The following is a 10,582-nucleotide window of genomic DNA, read 5'->3' as shown; positions in this document are numbered from 1 at the left end:
AACTTTATTAATAATAATAGTTAGCTCTTACTTACCTTCAAACATTGTACTTTTTTCTTTAAATTATTAGCATTTTTTAAAAGTAATAAAGTTTTTAAATTTATTTTAATAGACAGACTTCTTTATTTTCTTACCAGCCACATAAATTTAACAAAGATATTCTATAGTTACGCAGCTAGATTTAAAAATAAATGGTGTACAAATTTTGGTTATACTTAACTTTCCGAAAAACTTATTAGTATAAAAAATAAACATTTAAGTGTAAGAACAATATAAAAGGTAACATACATTTATATTGTTTAACTGATATCTTAAAATAAAAAACTTAAATAAATTATAACTATTTTTTATATAGTTTTTAATATTTATGTTTTTATTGTGTTTTAGTCGTGTTTAAACTCAAACTGACAAAACTAATTTTTGAATGAACTTAAATAAAATTTTAAATAAATAGTTTTAAAGTCACCAAACCGAACAGTTGTTTTAGAAAATTTACCAAAGAAAAATTATGAGATCGTCATAAAAAATATGATTTTTAAAATGCTTAAAAGTTTTCTTACATACAAAGTTTTGCAAAGTATGATAATTTAACATAAGAGTCATCATTTGTTTATACGTTTAATTTGTTAATTCAAAATAAAAGTAATTTATTTATTTTCACACCTTAAGTTTTTTATGTAATATAAAAGATTAATTGGTATTAACTGTATGCATGTGTATTAAACTGTATCACTCAAGAAATAATAAAATACACCCGCAGCAAAAAATTACCAAAAGCCGAAATTTTCATTATGACGTCACGCAGGCTTGAAACTGCTGGGCACGTCGTAGCCTTCGTCCTGCGCGCAAACGTGGTCGTAGTCGTGGTTGGCGGAGAAGGTGTCCGGCTTGTACACGGGCTGGTGCAGGTAGACGTTGGACCCGTCCAGGGAGGGCCGCGGCGAGTCGTACCTGATGATGGAGTCGGTCGAGTTCTTCAACCTGCCGATGTCCCTGGACACCTTCCTCCTGCCGTTCAGCAGGCTGTGCACGCTCGCGGTGAGGTCCGGCTCCGAGGGCCTCGGGGTGTGGTACTGCATTTCGGGCACGGCGCGGCGCGAGGCGGCCTTGTTGAAGTTGTAGCACTGATCCTCCTCCTCGTCGGCGAAATCGGGCAGAGAAATTCCGTCCACTGTTGCGTCACAGTTGTTTTCTTTTTTCACGGTCCTGCGCAGTTGACCGACGTCGTTTATGGTCGCGTAGCCCGTGACGTCGACTTGGTCTACGTCATCGTAGTCGGTCGGCACCGGGTCGTACGGGTTCGAGTCGGGCCTCGGCGCGGGATAAGGCGGCCTCTCTGACGTCACAGATGTCACGTGCCTGCTCTTACCCATATCAAATTCTCCGTACTCTCCCTCTTGTATCGTCGACAGCCGCTGAATTCTCAGTTCGTCCTGAGTTGTTTTTTTTTATAAGAAATTTCATTAAGACTAGTTAATAAAAACAAATATATGCAGGAGTGTAAACACTTTTCAAGTACAAAGACTTTTTAATGTTAAAACGCTTTGAGAGAGTTCAAATTTTGAATAAATTAGTTTCAATTAGATAAAATCTCAGTAGTTTAAGTAAAAAAGTCAGTTATTAATATAAACTTAGTAAATCGTGGCCATTTAGTGTTTTTTTGCGTAAACTTTATCTTATTTAAAATTGAATTAAAATTTTCACTTCATAAAAAGTCTAATATCACTTTTTAGTTTTAAAGATTAAAACTTTGCTCATATATTTTCTAGTTGTAAAATTTTTATAGGTTTTTGTGTTTTTTTAACAGATTTTAATTTCAGCTAAAAACTAAGAAAAAAATTATAATTTTAACAGAGTGCAACTTGTACGTTACAATGCTTCAAAAACAAGCTTATGAAAATTATTTTATAACAAAAAGCTTTATTTCTTGTTTTTCAGTTCAATTATCTCTAAATACTTAATAAATTCTTTAGCATATCATTAATTTATTTAAACTAAAGGTAGGCAACTTACGGCCTAAAGGCGAGATTAGGCCGTTCTCGTGTGATTCTAGATTGAAGATAAATTATGAGTAAGAAAAAGAACTGAGTTATTTTCTTTATACTTTTTAAGCGTCCTCTTAAGTCGATTTTCATTACACAATAGTGCTTAGTTAATGATTATTTAATTATAACTTGTATTGAAAGAGTTTTTTAATTTATTTTTTTACCACAACTAATCGGCCTGTAAAATTTTTCTAACAGGTCCAGCTCAAAAAATATTTTTTTCAAATAAACCTGACCCGCTGATTTAAAAAATCTCTCGCCCTTAGATTAAACTGAGACTAATTGCTATAAAAAAAAACCTGTTAGTAAGTAATCAATTAATAGATGATGAAAAAAAAACTTCAAGAATTTGTTTAGAGTAATTTATAAAAAAAAACCACTAACCTCGTTAGAGGAGTGTGGCAACTGCAAGTTTTCGCTATTAAAATTGTCTCTACTTTTCTGCGGAGACTTGTGCGGAATACTTATGTACGTGGGATTATCAACCGAGTTTACGTAATTCTCTAGCGTCAGCTATGTACATATTATATTTTACTTTAAATTCACGTTAATAACTTTAAACTGACTCACTTCTAATTGTTTTCCTTTCTTGTACTCGGAGTTTCGCTTTCTGAAAGCCATGCCGACAGCTAATGCGATTAGAACGACGATAAAAGCACCGGCCATGATTCCTCCATACTTGAACCAATTGACCTTTTTGGGAGGTGTTTCTTTTATAGGTACATTTATACTTTTGCCGCCTCTAGTAGACGTGAGATTGGCAGTTAGATTAGAGTTTAAATTTGTGATTCCTCTCTGGCTTGTTATTGAACTAGGAGGTAACTTTTTGCTGCTGACGTGGTTTGTAGTTTGGCTAATTGTAACTGGAGGGTTGATTATTTCTATCGAAAATAGAAGGGTGATAAACTTTAAAAAAGCAAAAAAAAAAAAAGGTTACAAAACTTACAAAACCTAATTAACTTTTTTAATTGTGTTGCTTAAATTTAATAACTTTATTTTCATTGAATTGAAGAAATTTTAAAATATAAATCTAGTAAAATACAACTTTTTAAAATGGCCATAAATAAACTTTGAAATTAAAACTTTAATGCAAGAAAAACTAGATTTGTTAAACAAAAAAAAGTAATTTAAGATAATATTAAGTTTCGAAATATCTTACTATTTAAAAAAACAAGTGTGCTAACGAATAAAAACCTTTTTTAACTTGTAAAGAACTAAACCAAAACTTTGCATTTTTAAATGTAAAGTTGTAGTAGGTTTTGGGTGAAACTTGAAGTATGTATGGAGGTAAAAAACCTTTTAAGTCCTTGTCTGGACAAAACCTTTTGATAAGCTTGTTTTCACCGCTTTCTGTAATATTTTTTAAGAATAGTACATGTTAAATAATTTTTTTAGTAGTAAATTTTAGCGAAATGTATCAAAAAGAGCTAAACTTCATTTAAAAACTGAAACACGAAACTCTTATAAAATTAGAATAAAATCATTAATGCTGTTGCTGATTAGTATCACAATCTTTTAATTTATTACAACGTAGAAAATGAAACGTAATAGTAGATTTCTATTCGAAGTGTTCAAATTTAATGGAATTTAAAAAGAAGTATTTGTAGAAACATAATATTTTTTTTAAATATTAACGAATATCAGTACTATTTATTTGCACATAATATAGCATTGAGTTTCTACTATGCGTGCTTTTATTATAGTTGCTTTCTATGTATATTAGATTTAAAGTTATATTTTTTTATAAGTTATATAAACTTTTTAAATGCATAACTAGTAAAACTACGACAAATTTATCTCTGAAACTTTTCAAAAATATCGTATAATTGTATTTGTTAACATAAAATTAAGAAAAAAGTGATTCTAAACTTCAAGTTACACATGCTACAAAACTCAAAACTCAAAAAGAACTAACTCGTAATATTGTAAATGTTTACAAATGAATTTTTGCATTTTTCGTCGTTTTTCTTAAGTTGTAATTTCGATATGTTAATTATGTTGTTTCTTTTTTCAAATCTGTTTTGCACTGAAATCCACTCTTGATACTTGTGTCGTTTTATTTCTATCAAGTTTTCTTTCATACTAGCTCGTAAAATTCCACCGGCAAGTTCTAAGTAAAAAATGTTTTTAACATAAAAACCTTATCTAAAAGCTTAGTAAAAGCTTTTTTTTTCGGTTATTGTGTTTTGTTATATACAAAAAAAATAGTCTCCCTTTTACTTTTATTTTATTCATACGTAGCTGTCCAATTTTCAATCTACGCAAAATCAATTTAATTAACTTTTAAAAGATCCCAACTTTTTAAACTTATAAATCATAAAGTCATAAGTTTATTTAAAATCTATGTTTAAGTTTTTGTCAGTTTTGTTAACAACAGCTAACTTTTAACTATTTTAACGGTTAGATTTTTCTCGAGATTGCAAATGTAAAAAGTCACTGTATTGTTTGAAATCAACGGATCTGTTTCGAACAAATCTTCGCACATTGGTCTCGGTTCTTTTCCAAATCTTTCAACATATACTAAGGGTGTCTTACTGTTGTGAAACATATATAGTGCTTGATTAAGTTGATAAAAAATATGTAAACACATTCATGAACTATTTTTTACTATAAAAGTAGTTGTTAAAAGTTTTATAGTTTTGTTAGAAGTACTAACTCTACAAAATATAAACAATTTCATTTAATAATTCAATATTCATTTCTAATAAGCAGAAGAGTTTTTGAAAAGTTTCTAGGCTAAAAAAACAATTTTTATTAGGTTTAAATTGAATTGTCTATAAAAATAAAGATTTTAGTTTTTTGTTTTAGATTTTGAAACTCTGGTTTTTATAAATTTGTAAATATACAGATATTAATAAGTTCAATTTAAGTAAACTTTATTTCTACAAACATTTGTTTTTTGAAAATTAAATAATTTTTGTATTTTGAATTCTTGTATTATTTTTGTTGTACAACTCGATAACTGAAAGGTTCCTTTGTACACCAGGTCCTTCGACCAAACATTTTGAGCGCTTTTTTTATTGTTCAACAAAAAATAATAATAAACACATACAATATGTACTCAAATTAAATCAAAATACTTTTGAATGAGAAATGAAATTAGTCCAAATAAGAACACATATAAGTTTCTAAAGAAGATCAAACTGACCTTGTTAATTCTTTTCCTAAACAACTAGTATCAGCTATTGAAGTTTTTTTGTCAAATTGTATCGAAATATGCTCATTACTTCCAGCTTTGAAGGTAGTAATACCGTTTTCTAGTTTTTGCAAACCCCACTGAGTCCCATCTAATTCTTTAACACTATGCTCACCTAAATTTTCACAGTGAATGCCTTCTACTCCTTTATGGACAAGCAAAGTGATGATTAGAACTATTTTTAACATCCTTTTTAAAAGTTCTGATTTTATTGAGTTTTTCAGCTCGGTACTTTTTTTCCTTGAATACATTATTTTTTATTAGGTTTTTAATAATAAATTAAATAATAGTTGTTACTTGGGTTTTAAATAAGTTTTATTGTGTTTTTAATATATATTTTTACTAAGATTGATAAATTAAAATAAAACATTTGCTAAACCTATATTAAAACTCAGCTTATTTATATTATCTATAAGTAACTTGGTATTTATTAATCTAAGCTAAAGATTTAGTTAGTTGTTATTCAATCATGCTATAAATATATTTTTTTGCAATATTTTTACAATATTGTTGCAATAATAATGCAATATTGTGATTTATTTTTGAAAGTTTAAATATGTTTTTATTTTGTTTTACTTAGCTACTTTAAAACTAAAACAGATTTTTATATTTCTATAGCAGTTGCTTAATATAATTTTATAAAGTAAACACCAAAAATAATATATTTGTATTTATACCAACAACTAACTATGACGTATGGTTTTGGTAACGCATATATTACAAAAATTTAACTAAGAAAATAACGTGTCTTGACAAAATGTTTTATAAAAATATGTTTTTAAATTTAGTATAAAAAGTGTTTAATATAAACGAATTAACTACATAATATTATGGTATAAACTATTAAAAATTGTTTCTAGTAAAACTTATAAAACATAATTAGAAAAGATAATAACAGAGCATTTGTGTTGAAAAAAACTAAACTTATTTGCACATTCAATAAATTAAATATTCAACTGATACTCAAATCTCATTAAAAGTTTTGAAATAAGTTGAATTTGTAATGAATTAACATTTTTAGCACAAACTAGGTACTAGTAGATGATGGTTAAGTTTTAACTTAAAAACTATACAACATATGGTTCATATGTTATTGACAATAAGCAGTACATACAACTTTTTTTTTTAAACAAAACTGTGACTTTAGTTATCTTATAGCTAATAACTAGTTTAAAACAATTTAAACAACTACAATTGCTTTGTACAGGTTTTCAAAAAGTAAACTTATAAATGGTTCAGAACATAATTTTAAAAAGTACTGTTAAATGAAGTTAACTTGAACTGAGTTACGTTGACTTATCAAAATCCAAATGAAAAAATTAATAAAAACATATCTAATAGAAACAAATAAAAACTTTTTTAAAGAACTTTTATTTACAGTAGATAAAAAGTTTCATGCAAGCTTATCAAAACAACTTTTAATTCATATAAAGAAAACTGTTTAGTTATTGAACAATTTTTTTATTAAAAAGCTAACTTTTGATAGTTTCAGCATACATGTAGGAAGTAGCTTCTTACTAATACCATTTCATTTATTCATAATTAGCTTTGTTTAAAACTAAAAATTTTAACAAAACCTTAATTATTTTTTTTTAATAACTAGATCGTTAATGGTAAAGAGTAACAAAAGCCATGATTTTTCTTCAAGGCTTATATAAATAGTTGAAAAGCTTTTTTATTGTTAAGTAAAAGTTTTTCATACTTTATTTTGAATATAATTTGTTAAATTGAATTTTCTTAAAAATGCATAATTTTTAAAGTATCTACTAATAGAACTACTAAAAATTACTAGAGTAGTTAAAATAAAATCAATGAATTGTCTTAGTATAACTGCTTTAAGAGAAAAAATATTTTTTTTTAGCTTAATTAAATTAATAAATTAGTTTATAGAAACTTTTTCTAACTTAAAAACGTTTTTATATTTAATTAAATACTTTTTATGAACAAACAGAAAAATATTTAATTGATTTATTGAAAAAAAACTTACTTCAATTGATTAATTAACTATAACATTTTTTTAAAAATAATTATTCTTTCGACTATTACTACTAGTAAAGTATATTATGACGTAATAATAGCGTACAGGAAGTTTACAACTTGTAACTAAACGTATTTTCAGCTGTGAGAAATTTTACATTTTCAATGCATCAAAGATAATTCTAATCAAACTTAAAAATAATTAAACATTTATACTTAGTTATTGCAAAAATTATACATACACATATCTCAACTGCTCAACCTCAACTAATCGAAGTTACCCTGCAAGTTAGTTGTAGTTTACAATATGCAACAAATTAAAGCTGTTTTTTATGAAAGACAAGAAAAAGTTATGCAGGCTATTATTTTCCAACGATGATAATTTATACGCAGAATATTTCAGTTTCACTTGAGTACATGCGGTGAGAGATATACCGTTAAAAGGTATAAATTTTTAATGATCACCTAATTGTGTTTGCATGTTGAAGCTCTACTTGCGAGAGATACCTTTAGTTATTCTTAGTTTGAAAATCAAGCGGGCTATTCAAATTTTTAATTAAAGATAACATTTGAAACATTATAAACCCTTACCACGCTAATTAATTTTTTAGACAAGTATTTTTTTCAAAAGAGTATTAGACAAACGAATTTTTTTTTTCGAAACTGATAAACTTCGATAACCTCAAAAACGGCTTTTATTTTTTCCAAATTAAAGTAACCTGCAACAATAAAATTCAAACCGAACATGAACGGTGTTTTTTTTTGTTTATTTTACAAGTTAGCGGTACTAGCCGGCGAGGCGTGGTTGAAAACAACGGGTTACTGGAAAAAGTACATAATTCTGATAATCGACAATGGGCAGTCGCGTGGTCGATGACTTGCCGTGTGCTTTGCAGAAGCGTTCGATCTTGTATCTGCTAAACAGAATATGGATACAAAACGGCCACAGGTAAATAGAATTAATAAAAATGCTTGAAACGATTTACGGTTTCTGTTAAATTTGCTATGTGGGAAGTTTCTATTGAGTAAAATTTGTTAAACAGAATAAGCAAATTAATTAAGCTTTCTATCTACATAAGTTCCATAAAAATGAATATTAATAGTGTTTACACATATTGTTTAATCCTTATTTATTAACTTCATGGTTTTAAAAACTTTTTAGCATTCATAAAACTTAAAACATCCGACTAAGCGTAAAAGTTGTAGAAGTTTTTTTGTACTTTTGTATTGTACATAGAAAACAACCAAATACTTATAATTACCTCTTTTTAATGAAAAAAATTTAAACTTTTTAAGTTTTTGTAACTCACTAAATACAGGCAAGCTTATACTATTGATACAAATATTTAAAGGACAATGAAAAAATATTATTGAAAACTTTTACACTGCTATTTTTGTGCCACTCATAGTACAACTTATTAAAGTTCAGTAAAAGTGTAATTTTAGTTTTATGTTTATTTCAAAATTAAACTAGTAGTAAAACTAATTAACTGTGGTGTAAAACGTTTTGCTACGTTTATATTGTATTAAAAAGAATTAGATTAGAATTATTACAAGTATCTATGTAAGATTAAGTTTTTATTTTAAACTTTTGATTGTTTGTTTCTTATCTCATTTCTTTTGTTTTTAAGTTATTAAACGTTAGTTATTCATTAAAACTTTTGTAAATACTTTTAACATATTATTTACAAATTTTCAACATATGTATCACTAACTTTGTTTCTTTGCATATGGTCAAAATAATACTTGAAAAAAATTAATGTTTAAATTAAAAAGAACTTTATTATACTTCTAGTATCAGCAAAATAAAACTTAAAAACAACTTTGTAGCTAGTTATTAAAATTTGTCCGAAAAGTGTGCAAATTTTTTGTTTAAAGGTTATTTCAAATGTTTGTGTAGTTAAAACGTGTTGTAGCAATTAAACTAAAATTACCAACTTAAAATGTGTAAAAAAAGGGAATTCATTTTACTTCCTAGTTTATAACCAAATGAAATAAAATAAACATATATAGTATATGTAATAATTCATTTTATAATAAAGAAGTTTCACTTTAACATTTCACAGAATTACTAAGCATCTGATTACCTGATGCGAACCAAATTTATTTAACTTAAATAAAGTACATTATGTTTTTTATATTTAGCTGCTGTGTTTACTAAAAACATTTCTTATTTTTGATTTTTTTGTTTAACTTTCATATACTTATAGTTATTTTTGAGAAGCATCGTAAATTCCTATTTACTTTAAATTAAAATAACTAAGCGTGTCTTCATGATTAAAGGCATTAAAGCTATGAAAAAAGAGTTTTTTAAGTTTTTGAAAGCAAAACCTCTTAAAATAAATATCTAAATATAAATGTTTTTTAATGGTAATTTTAAAAGCCTAGAATTTTAAAAGTTTGTTTTAACCAAAATATTATTATCAGGTGAACTGTTTTTTTAATTAAAACTCAGAAAAACTTGAGTAAAGTTTTAAAATGAAAGATAATAAAATGCTTTGTAGTTTTTTAAACCTTTAAATGCGAATTTTGCTATAAAGCGTATGAAAACGAGGTTTAATCTTAAATTTGAGAAAAGCAAACAACTATGTAGCTTTTACGCAAAGATTGCTAACTTGCTTTTACTTTTTATTTTACGTAAGTTTTTGAACGCCAAAAATCAAGTTCATAAGTATAGTCAATGGACCTGGTGTGTAAAAAAACCTTTCGCTTAATAAGCTACACACCAAAGTAAATAAACAAAATCTAATAGAATATATATTTAAACAATTTTAGAATAACTTCTACAGTTTGGTTTTTAATCTACAAATTTAAACAAATAGGAAAACATATAGACTTTTTATAGTTAAAATCTAAATTTACATTTTTAAGCATGACAAAATCTTAAAAACGTTGTGATGTACTTAAATAATCACTGAGCTGACTTCTTTTACTACATTAGGGTCAAAGTAATTTTTCAAGTTGTCAGAAACTTTTTACACTCTTAGCTGTGCTCGGTTAATCGTTCTATCAAACAATACTTTGATCCGTTGTAGTACAGTACGTTTTCAAAATTGATAAGTTTTTATACTAGGTGTATTTTAAATCAAAATTATTGTGTTTTAAAGTATTAATAAACCTAAAGTTATGTTTTTCAACTAGAATAGATTTTTTTTTTTATTTTACGAAATTGTAATCAAACTTAAATATATTTTTATCAAAAAAAAAAAAACTAAAATCAGGCACGTGGCGTGAGTTTTTATAAATAAACCAGTATTAATAGTGCTTAACTTTATTTCATAACAGCTTAAATTACTACAACAAAAATTATTTCATTTAAATTTTGATGCTTTATCGATGTTTTTTAAATTAATTATAATTTCAT

At 26.5% G+C, this 10,582-nt stretch overlaps 1 protein-coding gene across 2 annotated transcripts; it reads right to left on the bottom strand.

Annotated features, from left to right (window-relative positions):
• Positions 1-637: 637 nt before the first annotated feature.
• LOC145844286 (uncharacterized) lies at positions 638-6,800 on the bottom strand. 2 transcript variants are annotated; one of them, XM_082951675.1, is made up of 8 exons: positions 6,719-6,800; positions 5,194-5,481; positions 4,428-4,579; positions 3,961-4,155; positions 3,240-3,395; positions 2,616-2,926; positions 2,430-2,558; positions 638-1,433 (listed from the first exon to the last, which is right to left on the bottom strand). In XM_082951675.1, exons 2-8 carry the CDS (start codon positions 5,427-5,429, stop codon positions 798-800), a joined length of 1,815 nt encoding a protein of 604 aa, XP_082807801.1. In that variant the 5' UTR covers positions 5,430-5,481; positions 6,719-6,800; the 3' UTR covers positions 638-797. The 2 variants fall into 2 exon arrangements, with proteins under 2 accessions (XP_082807801.1, XP_082807802.1); XM_082951676.1 differs by lacking the exon at positions 2,430-2,558.
• Positions 6,801-10,582: the final 3,782 nt, after the last annotated feature.

The sequence above is a fragment of the Thalia democratica genome, chromosome 9, assembly GCF_965202585.1.
Source record: "Thalia democratica chromosome 9, ktThaDemo2.hap1.1, whole genome shotgun sequence".
NCBI classification, from domain to species: domain Eukaryota; kingdom Metazoa; phylum Chordata; class Thaliacea; order Salpida; family Salpidae; genus Thalia; species Thalia democratica.
The sequence above is the reverse complement of the archived record's forward strand: the minus strand, read 5'-3'. Positions and strand labels throughout refer to the sequence as shown.

What these genes read in the sequence shown, in the direction of transcription:
- LOC145844286 (XM_082951675.1), bottom strand. Translation starts at nt 5,429, where the DNA reads ATGTTAAAAATAGTTCTAATCATCACTTTGCTTGTCCATAAAGGAGTA. An exon ending in AAACATTTACAATATTACGA is followed by an intron (nt 3,396 to 3,960) that starts GTTAGTTCTTTT and finishes AAAATATTACAG; the next exon opens with AAAGCGGTGAAAACAAGCTT. An exon ending in AGAAAGGAAAACAATTAGAA is followed by an intron (nt 2,559 to 2,615) that starts GTGAGTCAGTTT and finishes ATATGTACATAG; the next exon opens with CTGACGCTAGAGAATTACGT.